The sequence below is a fragment of the Zalophus californianus genome, chromosome 9 (genome assembly GCF_009762305.2).
Source record: "Zalophus californianus isolate mZalCal1 chromosome 9, mZalCal1.pri.v2, whole genome shotgun sequence".
Lineage (NCBI taxonomy): Eukaryota > Metazoa > Chordata > Mammalia > Carnivora > Otariidae > Zalophus > Zalophus californianus.
In genome coordinates this window covers 61,511,730-61,533,295 of record NC_045603.1, presented here as the reverse complement: position 1 = coordinate 61,533,295, position 21,566 = coordinate 61,511,730, and the positions used below count along the sequence as shown (strand labels likewise).

The 21,566-nt window shown below is 52.1% G+C and overlaps 1 protein-coding gene across 2 annotated transcripts; it reads right to left on the bottom strand.

Annotated features, from left to right (window-relative positions):
* Positions 1 to 1,718: 1,718 nt before the first annotated feature.
* On the bottom strand, positions 1,719 to 11,806 carry LOC113921563 (keratin, type II cytoskeletal 75). 2 transcript variants are annotated; one of them, XM_027592382.2, is made up of 9 exons: positions 11,309 to 11,806; positions 10,544 to 10,758; positions 9,511 to 9,571; positions 9,056 to 9,151; positions 8,057 to 8,221; positions 6,073 to 6,198; positions 5,710 to 5,930; positions 4,248 to 4,312; positions 1,719 to 2,379 (listed from the first exon to the last, which is right to left on the bottom strand). In XM_027592382.2, the coding sequence occupies exons 1-9, from the start codon at positions 11,804 to 11,806 to the stop codon at positions 2,141 to 2,143; spliced, it is 1,686 nt and encodes a 561-aa protein (XP_027448183.1). In that variant the 3' UTR covers positions 1,719 to 2,140. The 2 variants fall into 2 exon arrangements, with proteins under 2 accessions (XP_027448183.1, XP_027448184.1); XM_027592383.2 differs by having other exon boundaries at positions 4,278 to 4,312.
* Positions 11,807 to 21,566: the final 9,760 nt, after the last annotated feature.

Here is a 21,566-nt window from a genome sequence, read left to right as displayed (position 1 = left end):
GGTGGGAGCCGGTGCCAGTGAGAGGAGCGCAAGTGTCAAAGGGATGAGGAGCCTTCCAAGTCTAGCTGTCCCAGACTCTCCTTGACTTTTATCCCTTCCAAGAACTGGGCTTGGCCGGAGAAGATCAAAGACCACTCTGTTGAGTTCATCTCAATGGCATGTCTGGCCAGTGCCCGTCTTCCTGCCCCCTAATCATCACGGGGAACCCCCTACCCAGGGCAGGACCAGGCCTGGGGATTCGGGCCTGGGGCAGGCCTGGGTCCCGAGCCCCCTGCCCACCCAGGTTCTCAGGCTCACAGGGCAGGCACTCCCACTGTTTCTCAACTGTTCCTCTCTTTGGATTCCCAGGTCTTGGACTCTGAACCCAAGCACTGGATGATGCCCTTCCTGTCACTGGGAAAAGAAGAGAAACCCCATTTGCTGAGGACTCAGTCTGTGCCAGAGCATGTGGCAGGTCAGCTGCAAGATTATGTCGTTCGATTCTCGTAATAACTTTGTGAGGGTGAGGATGAGAGTAATAGTTGCCAACGTTTATTGAGCAGCTACTATAGGTATAGCTGCTTTACACCAGTCTTCTTGTTTAATCTTCACGCAGCACCACGGGGTAGCTATTACTCTTCTTGTTCTGCTCATGAAGCTATTGAGGCATAGAGTCATTGTGAGACTTGGCCATGGTCACATGGCTAGTGGGTACTGGGCTGATGTTAGCGCGCAGTGGTCTGACCACAGGATCTTTGCACCTGACGCTGGTTGGAGGAGGGGTGGCTTGTCTGAGGGCAGCAGACTCAGGATTTCTTTCCAAATTCCTATCCTCCCTACTCCTCTCGTCCCTGGGGACCAGAAACATTTAAAGATTACCCTCGGTGTCATTTCTCTCCTTCCTGCCATCCCTCCCAACCCTTCCTGACTTTAGCCCCTGGTTTTACACTCATCTTCTCTCGGTTCATGGCCTCTCCCCTCCTGCCACCTAGCTTCCTGCACAGCACCCTGGTTTGTTGTGGTTCAGATTCCTGGTTCCTGGCTCCCACCAGTTCCAAGCATGGTCCTGAGCCCGGAGCTCACTTCCTCAAAGTCCACATGGGCGGTCCCCACTCCGGGTGATGCCAGGCTCAGACCTTATGGGAGGGGTTCGGGAGACTGTAAATTCAGGAATGTGGGAGCTTCCTGGATGCCTCACTGCCGCCTGCAATTATGGGTCTCAGTGGCTCTGCTTGGTGAAAGCATTGCCCCCAGGGCTGACTTTTAACTCCTCTCCTGGCCTGTTATTTCTCTGCTCAGGTCTGCAAGTTTGAAGCTGTCAGGGAACAATCAGCCCCTTTGCTGGAGGAGGGCTGGGCTGCCCACCCTACGTCAGTGTCCTCAGAAAACAGTTAGGGTTTGGGAGGGGATGGTATCGCCCTGAATGACATACAGAGTCGGGAGGACGGACAGAGCTGCCCAGGGGCTTGGGCTTCTCAAAGAACGCATCCCAACAAGAGACAGGAGGAAGTGGGCAGAAACACCAGGATGGAGTCTGGCTGGCAGTCTGCCCCTCTTCATCCCTCCCATCTCCCCAGCCCAGCATTCTTCATTCGGGAAGCAGGGAAGATCTGATGTACTCTGGGCACTCTTTGTGGCTCGGAGAGGCGGATCGTTCTGTGCTGCATCACCATGCCAAACAGAGAGGGCTGGACACCAAACACATTACACGTGCATTTAATAGACGCCTCCCAGGGAGGGAAGAGAGAGAGCCCGCACTCCTCGCAGGCAGCTTATGAGCCCCGTGAGACAGGGGGCCTGCCAACCTGGCATTGAGACGGCCTGGAAAACACCCACTTCCCATCTCTGCATCTGGAAGGTGGGGAGGAAGAAGGAGGAGCTGAAGAGAGGGTCTCCACAAGATAAGCCCAATGTGACTCTTGAAAGAGGGCGGGCGTCAGCACAGAGAGGGTGGGGGAGCACTCTGGGGCCTGTCAGGAGGGCGGAGGCTGGCTTAAGCTGGGGAATGGGGTTTAGCCAGGACGCCAGGCTTCCTTCCCGGCAGCACAAGTGGGCCAGGGGAGAAGAAGAAGGACCAGGTATCCTGTCTGCAAGCGTAGACAGGCCAGGTCAGCAAGCGGGCAGGCTTCGGGGCAGGGGTGGGGGAGCGGGCTGGCTGCACTTAATGCTTGTAGCTCTTCCGGCTGGAGGATGTGGTGGAGACAAACTTGACCCCGGAGCCACTGCCCCCAAGGCCCCGGCTGCTACTGGCGCTGAAGCTGGAGCCGCCCAGGCCCGCACCCAGGCTGTGCCCAGTGCTGGTGGTGAAGGAGTAGCCGCTGCCCCCGCCGAGACCCAGGCTTCCGCCTCCAATGCTGCCGCCACCGCCGTAGCCACTGGAAACGGTGGAGGTGACCACAGCTGCCGGAAGACAGGACACAGGGTCAGAACCCAGGGCACCTGGAGTGTCAGGGCCTGTGCCCCAAAGTCCGTGGGGTGGGGATGTGTTGTCTGGTCAGGCAGCTGTTTGCGTCCTTCCAGCTTCCCCACCTACTCAGTGAGAGCTCTAGCCTATGCTCAGAGCCTGGTTTTCCCTGGGCCATAATGCTGGGCACGCTGCCTGTCTGGAATGGCTTCCTGCCTCCTCTCTGCCACTGGGCGCCTCGCTTTTCCTTCTAGAACTTAATGGAGACTTCTGGCCTCCAGGAAGCGATTCTGGTCCACGTGCCCTTCCCTTTGATCCCATCACACTCCCTGCCACTCTGTCCCCATCTCCCTCTGTGGGCCTGGCTCTGGTGTCTCTCTTTCTTCTCGGGGCGGGGGGTGGTGGGGGCACGTACGCACTTCCCTCGGTGTCCCCAGCCTCTGCACCCTGAATCCCAGAGTGGGGCTGGAGTAATCTTGCTAGACCAAGTGACAGATGATCTATTGGCCAGCCAACTCTGCTCCCATTCTCCTCCTCCACATCTGCTCTTTTCCTAACTTTTATAACCACCCATCACCTTCAACACCCAGTACCCTACACTGGGCTCTTCAGAAGGGAAACTGAAATAAAAATGGACTGTTACAGAATGAATTGTGTCCTCCAAAAAATATGTTGAAGTCTTCACCTCTAATACCTGTGAATGCAACCTTATTTGGCAATGGGATCTTTTAGATGGAATCCAGTTAAGATAAAATCATTAGGGAGGGCCCTACCCAATAGGACTCCTGTCCTTATAAGAAGAGGAAAGGTATCCACATGAAGACAGACACATAGCGAAAGGGCCATGTGATCACAGAGCCAGAGATTGGCAGGATGCAGGGCAGGGAGTACTAAGAGCTCTCCAGAAGTGTGAGACAGTTCATTTCTCTGGTTTGGAGCCCCCCAGTTTGTGGTACTGCGATGTGGCAGCCCTAGATAACAAACACGGACTTTCAGGCGCTTTCAAGAGAAAGGGAACTTCAGAGGTTATGGCAGCTGTCCCCAAAACTAGCTTTGAGGGTCTTGGGGGCCGCTAGACAAGGATATCAGCGAAGGAGGACAGCTGGGTAGTTCAGAGGGCTCTGCCTTCTAGAATCATCGGTGAGTACAATCATTGGTTTTGTGAATCCCGCATCAAGAAAACCAAACTCACTTGTAGGACGCAAGCTGTAAAAGTCATCCCTGTCGGCCTCACAATGCCAGCAGTGAGCTCTGAGAGTGACTTCTGCCCTTAGTGGCATGGGGCTGCGCCAGCTTGCTAACGCCTCTCCTGTTCCCGAGCAGCTACACCCACCTGCCCTTACGTGCTCTCTCTGCCTTGAAAAACCCGGGTAACCTTCTGCTGTTATACTCTGCAGAGTAAAACAGAGCGGCAGGGCTTCTCCCCACACCATTCAGGAAGTGGTGGCCTTCCTGGCCATGCCCTTGGGCCCAGCGTGGAGGCTCCCTCCAAAGACTGAGGGCACACCAGGGTTTTATAAATCCTGTCTGCCGTGAATGCTCATGTCTGAACTAGACTCGCATCCCAGAGGGAAAGGTGTGGGATCCCCGGGGGGTGGGTGGAAACTGTGGGTCTTCTAGACCCATGCAGAAGGGTCACAGCAAACTCCTCTCAGCCCCTCTGTGGTGCTCTGTCCCTTGCAAAGAGGTAAGAATTGGGACACTAAAGACTCTCTCCTAAAAAAAAAAACAAACAAAACTCCTAATATGGCTCTCCTTTTAACGAATTCAAGACCTCAAACCTCAAAATGGACCCTATCCGTGAGGTCATGCATGCCCTCCGGCCTCCCGCACAATGCCACTCCCCTGCCCCAACCACATGCACACCAACTGACACAGAGGATGTCATACTCACAGATGTTAACTGGAGAAACGCCCTCTCCGCTCAGCCTGATCAGGGGGAGGGGGCAGAAGGAACGTTACTATTATGTCCAGCAGCTCATGGGCATTTGAAATCACATTTTTGCAATTAAGTGCACTGAAAAACCCTTTATTATTTTTATTGCAGCAGTAAGTGGAGGTTGAAATTATTTAAATACTAGTAGTATTAAAAATAATCTAAAGAATGACATAATGCGGAGTTTGAGGTTCCTAGGAGGAAAACCTGTAATCTCAGAAATACTTTTTTTTTTGGTTCAAACTGGGTAGACTCCTGGAGAAAATTAAAGCTAATCGTACACTAAGGTCGGTTGGGAAGGGAGGGCTCCTTAAGGAACAAGATTTCTCTCTCAACAATGGACTGTTGTCATGCATGGGGCAGTGCTGGGGTGATTAGAGGTGTGGAGAGGAGTCTGAGTCATAAACATAACAATAACAATAATCAGCCTGTTATTGTAGCAAGAGGAGTAATTTTGCTTTTGCATGCTAAGGACAGAACTGGCCTTCATTCATAAACACGGACTTAGAACATTAAAAAGGACTACATACCTGTAGGTACATACCTGTTACCTACATTATGCCACTTAATTCTCTCCATGACCCCGTTAAGTGGGTTTGATGGATGGGGAAACTGAAGCTCAGAGAGGTTAATTAACTTGCCCATGATCACAAAGCAAGATTTGAAGCCAGACTCCTTTGGCTCCAAAGCCCGTATCTTTGGCCACTAAACTGAATGATCTCTGGCATTTTTCAAACACTTGTGTGTCGTGCATTGTTCTAAGAACTTCATGCGTATTCCCTTATTTTAACCCTCTTAATAACATATGGGATAGAAAGCATGGTATGTATCCTCATTTCACGGGTGAGGAACAGAAAGGTAAAGTAATTTGCCCTCGGTCACACAGCTGGTAATCAGCAGAACACAAAGCTCCCACTGAGCTTTGGAGATCAGATGATTTGGCCTCTTTATTCCATCACTGAAGAATGTGAGGACCAGAGAAAGGGTACTGGCTTTCCTGAGGTTACGTAGTTAGTTAGTGGTAGGCCTGTCTGCCCAAATCCTGGGACAATTTATTCTCAGCCCAGAGCCTTTCGTACCATATATCCAGACCTGCCACATAACCCAATTGCTGATAGAATTTGATTACTTAGGACCTGATCAGATCCTAGATTTCTATGGAGTACGAAAAGCAGTTGTACTTCAAATAAGGGCATTTGATAATGATTTACTGGCCCAGAAAGAAATTGTACCTGTTTTTGTTTTTTTTTTTCTCTCATAGCCCAATTCTATCTGCATTTTGCTCCCTTTTCCAGGAGAGGAGGGGGCTGCAGCAACCTGAGCCCTTAGGAATGCTTGCTTAGCTGCAATGGATAATTGCATCTGTCCCCCCCGCCCCATCTGTCCCCACCTGCACTCCTCGCCCTCCAGCAGCTTGCGGTAGGTGGCGATCTCCACGTCCAGGGCCAGCTTGACGTTCATGAGCTCCTGGTACTCGCGAAGCAGCCGGGCCATGTCCTGCTTGGCCTTCTGCAGGGCCTCCTCCAGTTCCACTAGCTTGGCCCGTGCATCCTTGAGGGCCAGCTCTCCACGCTGTTCTGCGTCAGCAATGGCCGTTTGCAGGCTGGAACACTATAAGAAAAGGAGGAAGTCACGAGCCTTACTGACAGCCCCTGGAGGTGTGGCGTGTCTTGGGCAGGAGTCCTGGAAGCATGATGGAATGACCCGGGAGAAATGAGTGTGCAAGGAGCTCTCGGCCCTGCCAAAACTCTACCTGCTTCTTGACGCTGTCGATCTCGGCTCTCAGCCTCTGGATCACCCGGTTCATCTCAGAGATCTCTTGCTTGGTGTTTCGGAGATCATCCCCATGCCGGCCGGCTGTGACCTGCAGCTCCTCGTACTGATGGAATTAGAGCAGAGTCAGTCCCCTCATCAAACACCTGGGCTGTGTACTCTGCGTGTGCACAGCCTGGCCCACCCATTCGCTGATCATTCACACACTCCCTCACTCATTCATTTGGGTGGTGTTTCTTAGGCACATCTACTTGCCAGGCACGTGCTAGGCTCTGGGAGTATCATGGAGAGCATCATCAGACCCCTGCTTACAGTTTATTGGGGGAGATAGATGTTAATGAAATATTATTGAATTTATAGTTCCAAACTGGGATGAGTGCCCCTTAGGAAATGAACAGGTAGTGTAACAAAGGAATCTGACCCAGATATGGAGTTGTGGGGTGGGGGTCGGGAGAGCCCTTCCAGAGATAGAGGTGCTCGAGCTGCGTGCTGAAGGATGGGAAGGAATGGCCAAAGTGATAGGCTGGGGAGGGAACATTCCAGGCAGGGGAGACAGCCTGTGTGAAGACCCTGGGGCAGGAAGGAGCATGGTGAGCTCTAGGAGTGACAAGGTGACTTGGTCAGTGTCCTTTGGGGATCCCGGTCATGGGGCATACATCCAGACCCATGTGACCATGAATTTTGGTTTCCCTCCAGACGTCAGTACTGGGGGAGCAGGGGAGAGGTGCAGGGAATCGGTGTTAGATGGAGCCAGGCTGGAGGGGCCACAGTTCTGAAGACTTTGTAACAAAATCCCCCATCTGAGGGAGCTCTCTGCCTAGTGGTGCATATCCAGGATGTAATTGTACGAGAAACAAACACCCCTGTCTCCTGCCCACACCTTTCCCAGGGAAGAAGAGCCCCTGACCAAGTAAAGATCTGGCTGGCTTTGAAAGTGCTGAGTGGCCCAGCTCCTCCGTTTCTAGATACACATGGTTTAAGGGAACAAGAGGCCCTGCCTACAAAAGGAATGGTTCACTATAAATTTCAACCACTGTAAATTTCAACTTAGGCACATCTCACCTCCACTTACCATCTGCCTCTGCCTCTGCAGGGGGCGTGCCTCTGCGTTGTGCATCCCTGGCCCCTGACACCCTCTTCCTTCCTACCCTGTTGCAGTGGTAGGGACCAAGGCAGTGCACACAGCAGGGCGAAGGATGGAAGCCACATGTAGGTGAGCAGCTGGCCCTGAGAGGGGTCTGCACTGGGCAGGGAGCTGATCTCATGGATTGGACTATCCAGTCTACTACACCCTCCAACGCCAAACCTTCTTCTGGCCATCTGTGACTTTGGACAGTAGCTCTCCATGGTCATCCCGACCCCCCTCTTCTTGATATAGAGTCTTTCGCTTCGCAAAGTGCTCATTTCTGCCTTCCAGTCCCCACAGGACTGCTTGTTCAGCCTTAAATACCTCCCCCATCCTTGGCAATCTATTGTCCCTGGATGCTTCCCAAGGGAAGGAGGACCCAACTCTTCTTGGAAGCTTTTAATTAACATGGTCTTTTCCCTTCCACGACCCCTCCATTTATTTCCTGATCTCTCAGACCAAAAATAAACAGTTTATTTATTTACAACTCTGTAACCCTGCTTAACACATAGGTGTTGAATAAATAAGCCATCTAGAAATAGCTGTATGACTAGTCCTTGGTTGTTATGGAGTCTCACCCAGGCCCAACCAGATCATAAGTGATATGGGGACGAGGGCTGTCCTGAGCACCCAACATTGCTTGACTACATGTTCGTGTGTATGGTTGGGTTTCTACACTAATTTCAAGTTGATTTTTCATAGCACCAGACACTTTGGCCATGTTGAAAGAGACAGAAATGCTCATGTATTCCTGATGCTTGTGGCTAAGAGTTAAATGATTATTCAGGGCTTCAGATAACACTGGTCTTGGAACCTATCATAGAGGTTCCAAGCTCACCTTGGTCTGGTACCAGGACTCGGCCTCGGCCCGGCTGCGGTTGGCGATATCCTCGTACTGGGCCTTGACCTCGGCGATGATGCTGTCCAGGTCCAGGCTCCGGTTGTTGTCCATGGACAACACCACGGACGTGTCACTGACATGGCTCTGCATCTGGGACAGCTCCTGTGGAACCAGAAAACTCAGCATCACCAAGGCATAAAAAGAAAGGTTCTTGAAATCACACGACTGACTACCCGTCTAGGTCATCCCTAGCAGGGACTCTTCCAACCCTTCTCTGGGCACTCGAAGCCATTTAGGGACTCCCATGTTGAGCCCTGAGAAGTTCCTGGGTCACAGATCAGTGCGATGGGGGTGTGTCTCCCAGCATAGCTTCTCAAGACCCCCACCTGTGTGTTTTCCCTGAGTATGAAGAGTGGGTCAATGTTCTCTGGTCCAGATTATATTGAGTTGACTATGACATATGTTGATTCATATGCCAGCATAAAAGGGTCCTTCAGGATACAGTGAGTTTGGGGACCCTGCTTCTCCCTGTACAGTGTGACTTCGTCACTCTCTACTTCTCTCTCCCCTTCAAAGACCCAGGTCTCTGCCTTCACAGTGGCAGTGCCCAGAATGAGGCATCTTCAGAGGGCAAGGAGCACCCTGACCAAGGAGCTGAGGGGCAACTTGCCTTTTCTGAGCTTTTCTGGAAGGGGAGAGGGAGAGGTGTGTCTCGTTTCCTTGGGAATGCTACCCAAGGCCCTGGGATTCGAGAATTGGCACTCCCTGCTTGCTATGCTGTGGGGAGGGGGGGGGGCAGCCTCAGAGCAGGAGTAGGGTTTAGTGTGACAAGATTTCAAGCAGTTCTCCCAGGTGCCCATGACCACCCAAGCCCCAACTTTGAGCCTCTGGGGCAAGATGCTGGCTGGAGGCGCCATGTAGATGACATTCTCTGCAGCATCCTTTTCTTTCCAGGCTCCAGACCTAGGAGGGACAAAAACATTTGTAGGCTCTTACGGCCTCAAAGAGCATCCGGAAGAAGTTGATCTCATCAGTCAGAGAGTTGACCTTGGCCTCCAGTTCCACCTTGTTCATGTAGGCCGAATCCACATCCTAGAACAACAGCACAGGGTGCTCCTCTGAGACCCCAGCCCCAAGCAGTGAGTCCAGAAGAAGCTGGGCAGACTGACTCCTCCCTGGTCCTTCCAGGTTAGATTTTAGCCAACTCTGAGTCTGGGGCTTGGGGTTGGGGTGGGTGATTTCAGAGAACTGGGGGCTTGAGTCCCCTGAGCTAACAGAAACCCTAGCAGGGTCAGGGGGCCATAAATACAGAGGGAGGATTTTGGCAGATTTGAGCTCTCCAGATACTCTCAAGGGTTATGTGCCATTTCTTGGGAGTCCCATGGGCCAAGTCACTGCACACTCCAAGATTCAGTTTCGAATCTTCTCCTTTGAGAGACATTTACACCCACCTTCTTCAGGGCCACAAACTCATTCTCGGCAGTGGTGCGCTTGTTAATTTCGTCCTCATACCTGTAAGCACAGAGGAGAGGGGGCGTGCTGTTGAGCAAGTGTGCAGCTGAACTCTTCCCTGGCTGAGGAGCGTTTCTGGTGTAGCAAGAGTTAAGACACCCCAAATCCTTTCTAGCTCTTCCACTGACCTGTGCGCAACTTGGGGTGATTCACTTAACCTCTATTTCTCCCTCTATAAAAGGGGAATCATTTCTTCTGCCAGAAGTTTTTTTTTCTCTTCTTCTTCTTCCTCTTCCTCTTCCTCTTGTAAGACTAGAAGGTGAGCATGGAACTTATGGGAATAGCAATATGCACTTATGACTCCATCTTATTAGAGATGCACAATTGCAGTCTTTCACAAATGTTGCTGCCTCAAGTGGCTGCTGGAACTGTGGGGCCAATTTTGCTTGTTCAGAAAGGAAACGGTTCCTGGTAGATTTTGATGTATTTTCACTGAACCTCAGAGCAGCTGTGTGTATGATCTGCGTACTTTTAGTAAATAAGAGTGGCTCTAACTCAGAAACCAAGGGTAAAGCAGCTATGGGTTTGGGGGGGGGGACTATCCCTTTTTGTTGGATACCTCACCTACTGCAGCCTGGATGATGGCCAGATTTTGCCTCCCCCAGGATGATTGCCTCGCTTACACTGGGAATGTACCAGCTCAATAATAGGGCCTGTGCCAGCAAAGTAAAAGAATATTCTGGCTGTAAAATGGTCTTATGCTTTCCAGAGTAGCCATGTTATTTTAGATGATGCAGACATCCCTTTGCGGTCATGTGGACAGGTTAGACTAGGCTTCTTGTTAATAGTGATGCATGAGATGAGAGTCCCTTTGTTACCCTACACCATGCTGTCTTCCCGATCATGGGATGATGACTTCAAGTTCCAAACCTCCCTGCTGCCACTGGTATTTGCTGCTTTGCACTTCGCTGGTCCTTACAAAAAGGAGTCCTGGGACGACTGTGTGTGACCAGAAGCCCGTCTTCCCCTTACCTAACTTTGAAATCTTCCACGACGTCCTGCATGTTCCTCAGCTCAGCGTCCAGCCTGCCCCTCTCTGTGGTGACGCTGTCCAGCTGCCGGCGGAGGTCATTGATATAGGTGTCGAAGAAGGGCTCTAGGTTCTGCCTCACCGTTTTGGAGCCCTGCTCCTGAAGGAGCTCCCACTTGGTCTCTAAGACCTTGTTCTGCTGCTCCAGGAACCTCACCTGGTGGGAGGGAGAACGAAATCTTGAGATATTGGGGGGCAGAGCCAGACACTCCAACTAATAAGGGAGAGAAGAAAAATCCACCTTTCACCTGATAACCATCTGTCAGCTATATAATTGACAACTCCAAATCAGAATGAGAAAGCCCTCGAAGCTACCTCACCATTCTCTGAGGCTTCCCTAGAACTGGTGTGGTGGGCTTGGAGGTCTCTAGGGGGAGACTCTACTCTTGGATTGAGTGTCTTGACAACACTTGCACTGGGTGAGGCTAGTTTGCTCAGTGGAAACTCCTCCTGTGGAGAACAACTTCATTCTTCCCTCTGTGTTGGCTGAACCAACCATGTGTCTCGCAGGGAGGATGAGGGAAATTTCCACAAGGTCCTGTGGGCCATCTGGCGCCACTTGCGAGGTACTTGTTGAGTGGATGCGTTTTTCCACAGGGAGGCCGTTGCGTTACTGCTCCCTGTCCATGCGCGGGGCGGCGGGGGGGGTCTCTCCAAGAGTTCTTGCCACCCGACCCCAACGGCGCACATGCAGCCCCCCGGCTCACCTTGTCGATGAACGAGGCAAACTTGTTGTTGAGGGTCTTGATCTGCTCCCGCTCCTCTTTCCGCACCCGCTGGATGGTGGGGTCGATTTGCAGGTTGAGGGGAGTCAGGAGGCTCTGGTTGATGGTGACCTCTTGGATGCCTCCAGGGGGGCACACGGGGAAGCCTGAGGCCCCGTAGCCTCCTCCGCCTGTGCCCCCATAGCCAAATCCACTGCTGACCCCGAACCCGCTGCTGGCCCTGCCACCAAAGCCACTTCGGAAGCTGCTGCCGCACCCCCCGATGGAGACCCGTCTGGTGCCCCCCAGGTTGTAGAGGCTGCGACTCCCGAAGCCCGCCCCAGCGCTGCTCATCCTGCCCAGCCCCGCACCGCCTCCTGCGGAGCGGGCCACCGAGACGGAGCTGAAGCGGGAGCGGCCGGCCGCTGGGGTGGTGGCTGAGGCCGTGCTGAAGCTCCTGCGGCTGCCGGTCTGGAAACTGATGCTGGACTGCCTGGACATGGTGGCTGAGCGAGGCTGGCAAGGAGAGCTCCTGACACGGGCGTGTGCGCTGGGGGATGGAGAAGACGGGGCACCTGGGGAGCCCGGGGCCGCCTTGGCTTTTATGGGCCTGCGGGAGGGGCGGAGTGCAGCCGAGGGAGGCCTCTGATGGCATCCCCCAGGCATTCGCCAGCCCTGAGCTCACGCTCAGCGCCCCTCTGAGACAGTGTCAAGGCCACTGGTTGGTTCCCTGGCATCCCTCCCCCACGTGGAAACTCCTTTCCAGTCGCAACTTGATCAGCAGACGAATGAGAAGCACGCTAATTGCTTTCAGTCATGTCCTAATCATGCATCTCCTAATGGGCTCTAAAAACACTGCCTTGTTTCTAAGCCACTTTCTTAGGCCTGGGACCCACTCCCTCCTGTGCAAACATCGTGTGTCAAAACAAGTGCCCGCGATTCCCTGTTTCCCAGGCCTACCTCTTCCCCAGCTGTGCTTCCTGCTCCTGAGCCTTTTCTCAGCAAGTGCCCGCTGTGTCCCCTGCCCCACGCTGTCCTTCCAGGTCCTAAAACTCCTGCTCCACATTCATCTTTCTCAGGACACCACCCAGTTTTGATTGCCCCTTTGTTTTCCTCATAAGCTTCCTTCTCTATCATGTAGGTCACGCCTGATTTCCTGGAGCAGGAGTGTGTGCGCACACACACGTGCATACGCACACATACATCCTGTCTGCTCCGCTGTGGGACTCTCGGGACCAGCCCCTGTGTCTGCTGTGGAGGGAAGTTGTGAGTGTGGGAGGATGTGTTTGAGTCCCAGCCCCACGACTTACTAGTCGTGAGACCCCGCACCAGGCGCGAACCTTTCCGCAGCCTCAGTTTGGGTGTCTGTAAAGTGGGGTTTGTGATGAGGATTCATGTGGGAAAATAACTGTTGCAATGCCTAGGACACGTGTTTGCTGAGGAAACATTTGTCCAGTCTCCTGTCCCTCTGGTGCCATCAAACACATGAGCGGAGAACCCGCCGCGTGTCCTTCCCGTGGCAAGGCTGGTGGGGATTTTGAAAGAAGCAACATACACGTTCTTTTCCTTTAATAAAAGGCTTGTGGTCCTAGTAGGAAGACAGAATTGGAGTTCGTTAATTTATACAAAGGTGGTGTACCATAAACTGCCTCCCAGCTCTGTCTGAGACTGCCTTATTCCAAAAGCTTCCCAGACTGGCCACTCTGGCTGAAGGCCGGGGATCCCTGGCTTTCAGTCTTCATCGGGAGAGCTTCAGTGGTTGCACTGAGTGGAGGGCGCCCAAGACATTTGCCTTGTTTTCACTGTTAGTCTTGTGGACTGAGCCCTACATCCCCGTCAGTGGACACTGATAGGAAGCCTGCAAGCTCCTGGTCTCCCCCTTTTCTGCATCTCATCCCCCTGCCTCTATCCTGGGGACAGCCAGAGAAATTGTTAGATTTTCTTTTCTCTTGCTGACCGCTTGCTCCTTGCAGTGGTTTCGAAAGCTAGCAGAGCGAGAGAGGAACGGAAATGTATTCAGTTTCCGGAAACTGAATCCTTGAATGGTAAATTTAGCAAACCAGTGGTGCCCAGCTATGGAGAAGCAGAGCCAGATTCCATGGTCTTCCCACACGGGTGTCCTTTCAGAGACACATGTGGAATGATGGGCTAGCCAACGCTCACCGGCCTGGAATGACAGCTTGGCACTTGTTTGCGGAGCTATTTCCTCCTTGCGGCTGAGGCGGGCAGGGGCGGGGGGAGCTCTCCTCTGTTGAGAGATTGTTCGAGAGTCTCAGTTTTCACAGGGAACCTATGAATCATAGCTTGTGTTGATACAGGGTGAGAGGAGCAGCGTTCTCTCACCAGGCTGCCGGGGCGCCCAGGTCTGAGCCGGGTGGTGCATCCGTCTGGGGCGGAAAGAATAATTGTCTTTGTTTTCTGTATGCATCGCATGATAATCTTTCTCCCAGAGAAGAGACATTTGTTTCCTGACCTGTGCTGAGTAAACCCTTCAGAGCTTTCCATGGAACAGAGACCGGTGGAGAGGCTTAGGGAGTGCCGTAGCCCATGGGAATGGGGGCCACCTCCACTTTCTCCCCTCACCCTTCCTGGCGGGAGCTGACCCCAGTCTGCCTTCCTGCCTGGGTCCTTCCTTTCTTTCCCATGCCCTCTCCAGGGAGCCCTATTCCCAGGCATTACCTCTCATTGCATTTCCATCTGCCTCGTGTCTGGGGCTGCCCGCTTCTTTCCCTCCCTCCTCTCTCTCATTTTTCCACCTGGACTGTTGTTTCCGGATCTAGACTGTCTCACTCACTGACTTCGGTGACATAGATGGAAATGGGGAAGTCTTTCACTTCTCTTCTTTCACTCCCTCTTCTGTGGCCTTTGACCTTTATTGTGACCTTTTCCCCAGTGAACGATGTCCACATGAATGCTGGGGACACCTTAGCGTCCCTGACAGCCTGTGTCACCGTCCCCTTTAAAACCTCAAAACTTGAGACTATTAATACCTTCTTCTTTCCTTTCCGTTTTGATGTTCACCTCCTTTATAATTCTGCCTAAAACTCACCCCCAAGGAGGCTTCTCAGATTAACTGCACGCCAGTCCTGACCGCTTTCTGCTTGTTTCCTGAGACCACCTGTGCAGGCTTGCAGGTCACTGTGTTTTTGTGGAAAAACACAGTGACCTGCAAGCCTGCTGGTTTCCTGGTGGTCTGGGAGCTAGCTTACCCAAGAGGGTTAAGGGTGTTTTTCTCCCCCCACCCCGACTTGCCTCCTAGCACCCTATATGGAACTGTGGCAGAAGTTCACCCAAGTTAGGTTGTCTAGTTTAGAGAAGAGCTACATACTCTTCTCTGTTCTCCACTTCTCCTGAGTTCCTACAACTTGGTGTTCCTGGGTCTGTCCAGAGGAATTTTCTTGAGGTTTTGGGGAGTGGTGGATCAAGAGCCATAGTATGCACTCTGCTGCTTCAGGCTGTTCCCTGTCCTGCTCAGGGCAGGCTCTCCCATCCCCAGAAGGACACTGAGGTCCTTGGTGGTGGTAGATTTCAAGGAGACCAGGCTGGGGTGGCAGTCAGGTCTGTGGAAATCAGTGGAGGAAGAGAGGAAGGCACGGAGGCATGCCTCCCAAGGCCGAGGGAGTTGGGGTGGGATAAGGTGGGGTGGGGGCCCACCAAGAAGCTTTGGCTTCCAACCAGGCCAAGGCCAGAGAAGGAAGGGCAGGCTGGATGCGGACAGAGGGGATTAGGTAACTCCTTAGAGCAGACTGTTTTGAGGCACAGAGCCAAGTCCCTGAGTACAATCTCAGAGGACGCAGGCCCCAAACCACCTGCCCCCAATCCCACAATACACTGGGATGGACCTCTCCTTTAGTTAGTAACTATTTATTAGCACCTACTGGGTGCCAGATGTTCACTCTTCTAGGCACGGGAGTTACAGCAGTGAACTAAGCAGACACAATGCCTTCCCCCTGGAGTATGTGCTGAAAGAGGAGGGGAGCTAAGGCTGTCTGGGGGGACAGTCACACATGGCTCTGCCAGTTTACAACTCCCAGGGGCTGAGCGGAGAGAAGGAATTCTGTTGTGGTGCTGCCAGAGACATCACAACCAGAACCCGTTTCCCGCCTGGGCTATTGGTTCGTGCCAGGGCAGCCGGCTTCCTTCATGTTTGGGACCTCTAAAAGGCGCCACCTGGCCTGCCTCCAAGGGGGTCAGACCCTCCAGCCCACGGCCCCCTTCCCCCTGCATTCTGTGGCAATAACTGCTGTCTGGAGGGCACTAGATATGCCAGTCACTCTCAAGAGACCACCAAGATTCACAACTCGGGACATCTCCTTGCTCACGGCCAGACCTCGCCTGATGTGCTTCCTTCTACAGCTGACATAGCCAGGCCTTTCCCTGGGGCCCAGACCTGACGGGCAGGTGCGTGCCTTGCGCACGTGGGCAGGCAGCCCTCAAGTCCCCTTCAGCCACTTTTAGCAACAAAATGGGGTGCTCTTTCATTCAAGCTTGTGTTTAAGTGAAGGTGGAACAGCCCCTTCCCTCCACAACCAAGTTCTTCAGACACACCCAATGGATGTGCGCGTGCAAAGCATGAACACATGGACACGCGTGTCTTAAGAACATTCACCAAACAACAGTCTCGAGGCAACATGGCGGCCACTCTCCCCCACTGGGGAGAGAAGTGACATGAAGGAGTAGAGTCGGGCCTTCGGAGCCCAAAGGAGCCTTAGCGATGAGGGGACCCAGGACAAGAACTGTCTGAAGGTGATGAACCTGTCTGGTAGCCGAGTTGGAATCCTGGTTCCTTGTGCTGTTGCCCACATTTGCATTTCACAGCCCCCAGTGAGAAAGCACAGTTGGGGCCCCTCCGGGAGGGAGGGGGTGGGTCAAAGCCAAGGTCTCAAGGGCCCCCCTGCGGGCCCCCACAGAAAGCAGGTGCAAGGATTTAGACAAGAAAGCCTTGGCCCGCCGCCTCTGACCATTTCAGTGTCTTCATTTGCTCCCCAGATCAGGGTGCTTCACCAAGTCTCTCTGGCTAGTACTGAGGAGGAGTTACCAAACAGGGTCACCACTGGGAGAGGAAAGTGAGGGACGACCAGAATGCCCCTGTGACTCTTCCCGGGCCTCTGTGAACAGAGGATGCAATACCTAGGAACTCTGGCCAGGTGGCATGGCCAGGTGGCACAGGCTGGGGGGGTTGGAGCACCAAGGGAGGCTGTTGACACCATCCACTGGCTCCTTCCAGGGCTCGGGGGTGCTGTCGAGGTCTGGGGTGTGTGTCACCAGCTGGGAAGTAACAGCTGGAAGCCATGCAGGGCTCGGCACCGCCTCAGTGTCTCCTAAGCTTGGACATCACGGAAGCCCTTCCCTCCTTCTTGCCTTCCAGTGTCATCTCTCACTCCCGGTCACGTCTGAGAGGCACTGCTGACCAGAGCCTTCATCCAACATGCATCTGTTCATTTATTCGTTTATTCTTTCATCGAATATTTGTCGGGACCTACCATGTGCTAGGTGCTGGGCCATGACAGAGGAGGGGGTGCTGTCATCCCCACTGCCTCAAGGAAAGGAACCACTACGATAGGGTGTCACCGTATGAATATGAACAGGCATAGCATGTGCACAGGGAACATTGGGACGCCTGGCAGGGACACCTCCTCCTCCGAGGCCAGGCCATGATCTGGGGTCTAGGCCCCTGGCCCTTGCCGTTCACTTCAGCTCCAGAAAATACGCCTTCAAGAGGTTCCCTATTTCTGGATGAGGAGAGCAAGGCCTGGAGTCCCACAAGAAGTTGAAAGTAAAGCTGGAACCAGGGCTGGGGTCTCCTGTCCCCTTGCACAGGGTCTGTGCTCGTGCCCATGTCACAACGTTCCCCAGGGCACTGGGTATGCATTGGCATGACTCCCCGCCGCGGGCCTGCTGGGCTGTGAGGAAGAGAAGATGGATACATGTGGCACAGTGAGAGTCATATAAGAGGCCCTAGGACAGAACTGAAAATCTGCAGTTCAGACAGTGCGTGGCATGATCGATCACAGGATGGACCGTGAGGGCTTCAGAGGAGCCTTACTCTCCCTGTGGGCTCCAGAGGCCACGTTTCTGGCTCACACCTGAGGACGCAGCCTGAGCATACAAGGAGAGGTTGGGGGCCGAGCTGGAATCCTGGTTCCTTGTGCTGTTGCCCACATTTGCATTTCACAGCCCCCAGTAAGAAAGCACGGTTGGGGCCCCTCTGGGAGAGAGGGGGTGGTGCGAAGCCAGGGTCTCTGGCTTGGTTTAACATTTCTCACGGATAAATCACAGAGTGAATCCATCCCTGGATACTCAAGATGGGATTGCATTTATCTGCTGAACACACACCCACCTTGTCTGTAAAGCTGTGTATTACTGAGACAGCTCTGATGCATCATTTACTGGGGAGTTTCCATGCGGAGGGACTTTTGGATGTGGGTCTGTGTTTTCCACCATCCCCTGGAGGGTCGGGCCCATGGGGCATCCAGCTGTGGCCTAGGAGTCCCTGCCTCGTGATGGGTGTCACGCTGGACCACCTGACACCCAGCTGCCAGGGGGGCACCACATAAGCACGCACTGATGCTGAGGACAGTGACAATGATGATCATGTCGGGAAACTGAGAGCCATTAAGCTGGGAGTGATTGAGTCAAGGTAACCTGGAGAGGGGGTACCTATGCGCTGTATTAAGAGGCATAAACAGTCAAAAGCCCAGAGACAGAAAGTAAAAAAATGACAAAAAAAATAATGACTCACTATTACAAAAAAAAAATATTCATCTCTTAGAGGAAGCCACTCAGCAGAGGACTCTTTGAATTAGCTGGCTTTCCTTGTGTGCACTCAGAGGGCAATGGATGGATATGCAGCCTTGCAGGGGCTTCGAGGGTGCAAAACCAAGCATCTTTCTGGAATCAGTTGGGATGAAGCAGTTCTGAAAGGGCCAGCACCGTGTGGGGGATGCAGGTTACATTTGAGCAGCTGGGCGGCTACTGTCACCTCCCTTGCTGGAAAAGGGCTGAAAGGGTTGTGACCCCACAGGCAGGTGTCTCAGAGGCCTCTGCATGATTTCCTCTGGTGGGTATTCTGGATGTGCTCCCATCGGGCCAATGAGAGACGCTAACTCCTTTTATAGAAATGAGTCAAAATGTTTTTCCTTCCCCCCTTCCCCTGAGGGCTGGTTTATTAAGCAAGAGTTGGCCAACTTGGAGTGAGCCCAGAGACTAATGAATATGATGAGGGAATTGGGGAATAGGAGGTTTGGGGAGTGGGGAAGGGCATTATGGTAGACCAGCTAGTTTCTTGGTTATTGTTGGAGCCGCCAGCGGATACACTTAAATTTCAGCGAGAAGAATTCAAGTCAGAATCCAAGGGTCTCTGGACTTTAATGGTCCACAGGGAAATCTTCTCTCCAGAGAAGTGGTGAGACTTCTACAGATTCTTTCTGGAATGATATAGAGGGTGTGATTCTGCAATAAAGAGTTCTTTCATGTTTGTTTTGTTTTGTTTGTTTGTTTGCTTTTCTGGAGCATTTAACGTTTCTGTGAGATAAGCACCTATATTCTGCACCCTGATAAGGTTGTTTAGGCATCATAGTATTTAAGGATTTAGTTTTATACTATGGTTTTCCTACATCTTTAAAAATTTCCCCTTGAAGGAACTGACATCTACTTAGTCTCTTCAAAGTGGATCTGCCATGGCTCACATACCTTCATACTTTTCACACATTGTCCTCTCCTTCTGGTGTGTGTGTGTGTGTGTGTGTGTGTGTGTGTGTGTGTGTGTGTGTGTTCTGGCTCTGCCAGCTAAGAGGGATTTTTTTTTAAAGATTTTATTTATTTATTTGAGAGAGAGAGAAAGAGAGATAGAGAGCACGAGAGGGAGGAGGGTCAGAGGGAGAAGCAGACTCCCCGCTGAGCAGGGAGCCCGATGCAGGACTGGATCCCGGGACTCCAGGATCATGACCCGAGCCGAAAGCAGTCGCTTAACCAACTGAGCCACCCAGGCGCCCCTAAGAGGGATTTTTTTTCAAGGGTAGGCACATGATTCAGTTGAATCCAACATGAACTTAATAGTGTACCTATGTTTCTTTAAATTATTTGCTGTCTCTACAAGCTGGTTATGCCACAGTTAATCTTAAACTGTATTGTTGGGTAGCCTTGCTGGGTTGCTGAGTCACGTAGGACATATATAGGGTTTGGAAGACATTTTGTGAGGCGAAGGTAACACAAGCTAGAGACAGTCACATTCCACTCGTCACTCCTTCATCACTGAAGAATGAACGAGAAGTCAGAGTAGGGGACATAGGGCTTCATAGACTAGCAAGGGCTCTCAGGGAAAGGCAAGAGAAAATAAAGCTTGGACCGAGTCCAGAGCTGGGGGAGGAGAGAGTAGTAAGCTTGCCAGCTTGGGAAAAAGCAGTCATTCCTCTTCCTTCCTGTGTAGGCTGGGATTCTCAAGCTCAAGGGCAGCGCTGCTTGGTGTTTGCCCTCAGTGTGTGAGGACATCACCAGCTGATGTCATCACCTGGCAGATGCGGGCAGATGCCCCAACTAGGTGAGGGGCCCACTCCGGTGTCTGCAGGCAGCACCTCAGGGTAGCAGCGCCTCCACCAGAGGGCAGGCAAAGCCAGGAAGGGCTGGAGTGGTAGGAGAAGGCCAGGTCAGTCCCTCCTCTCCTGCACCTCGCCCCATGGCTAGAGGGGGAGCTGATGGAGCCAGAGTCCTGGGCGAGACCACTGGGGGAGCCACTGGGGGAGAGGCAGCTTATGAAAGGAGGGAGGTCAGTCCTTGGATACTGGTTCTGCCTCTTACTCATTTAACCTCACCATTATAACTGGGATAAAGTGTGGTGACATGAGTGAGTCCAGAAATCAATAATTCTCAGGCACTGCCTTCTAGTAATTAGAAAATATGACAAGAGAAGGGGTTCTCATTCATCACAAAACTCTGAGATGCCTAGGGACACTTGACAGCAACAGAATGCACAAGAATGACCAGAAAAGACTGAAAACAAACAAAGAGCAGGAATTGCTGTATCAGAAACCAACACGGAATAGGAAGCGCTAGTGATTACGCTGGTGTGAACGCACAGTAAGATCAAGGGAGCAGAAGAGAACATGTATGAATTCAGCATGGAACGAAAGGGGTATTTTTTACTTTTAAATAAAGTATAACTTATTTTTTTACTTTATTTAAAAAGCATGTGTGTGGGGGGCGATGAAGATGTTTATCTTTACATAGCAGAAAGGTACAAAAAAGGAAAATAGCAATTATCCAAATTCCCATTCTTTAGACTCAATCACTATGATTATTTTGACTTATTTACTTTCATCCTTCTTTCCATGTTGGTGTCTTTTAATAAATCACATATAGAGTGAATAAACACAATGTCCTTTAAAAGCAATTCATGGCTCAGGGTCCTGCTAGGATGGCCAACCGGCTGGACTTGGTTTGTCTCCTTCCCTCGGGATCAATCCTGAGAAATTTTAGAAACATGTGAAAGGCCTGGATACTAAGAACTACCAATGACAACCACAAAACCTGTGAGGAAGCCCAGGGGGCTCTGAGGCTGTTTGAGCTGATTGTAGGGACAGGGGCTAGTGCAGCCTGGGGCTAAAGCCTGAGCTAGCAGGGAGGGGGCAGTTTGGAGGGAAGGGTCTAAAGTTTGGCCCTTGCCTACTGTCTGCCCCTTTACAACAGAAACCCAGAGCATCAGCCCGACCCCCAGTGCCCTTGTGTACAGGTCAATATGAGGGCAGATTTACCTGCTTCGTAGGTAGGGTTGCCCGACTTAGCAAATAAAAATACAAGATGTACAGTTCACTTTGAGTTTCAGATAAATGACACATGATTTTTTAGTGTAAGTATGTTCTGTGTAATATTTGGGACATACTAAATTTTTTATGTTATGTGAAATTCAAATTTAACTGTATGTCCTCTATTTTGGCTGGGTGGCCCGATTCATAGGTGACTGGGAGAGTAATGCCTGCTCTGAGTATCAGGCCTGCTGGTAAGTAGTTGGCCTCCATAGAACTGGGGACTGATAAGGACCTTTACTCAAGAATGTGAGGGAGGCCTGCAGGGTAACCTGCTGTCATGGAGCTTCTTGCATGGGGAAGGAGAACCAGAGTCTGAGCCTGGCTCCTTGGGAAGGTTCCTGTCAGCTCTTGGGATTTTGTGCAGCATGGCATTTCCTAAGCTCCTCTTCCACCATGCCCTTGACCTCAAACTCTAAAGCTGCATAATAGAAGGGCAGGGAGGTCACTAATATTCAAAA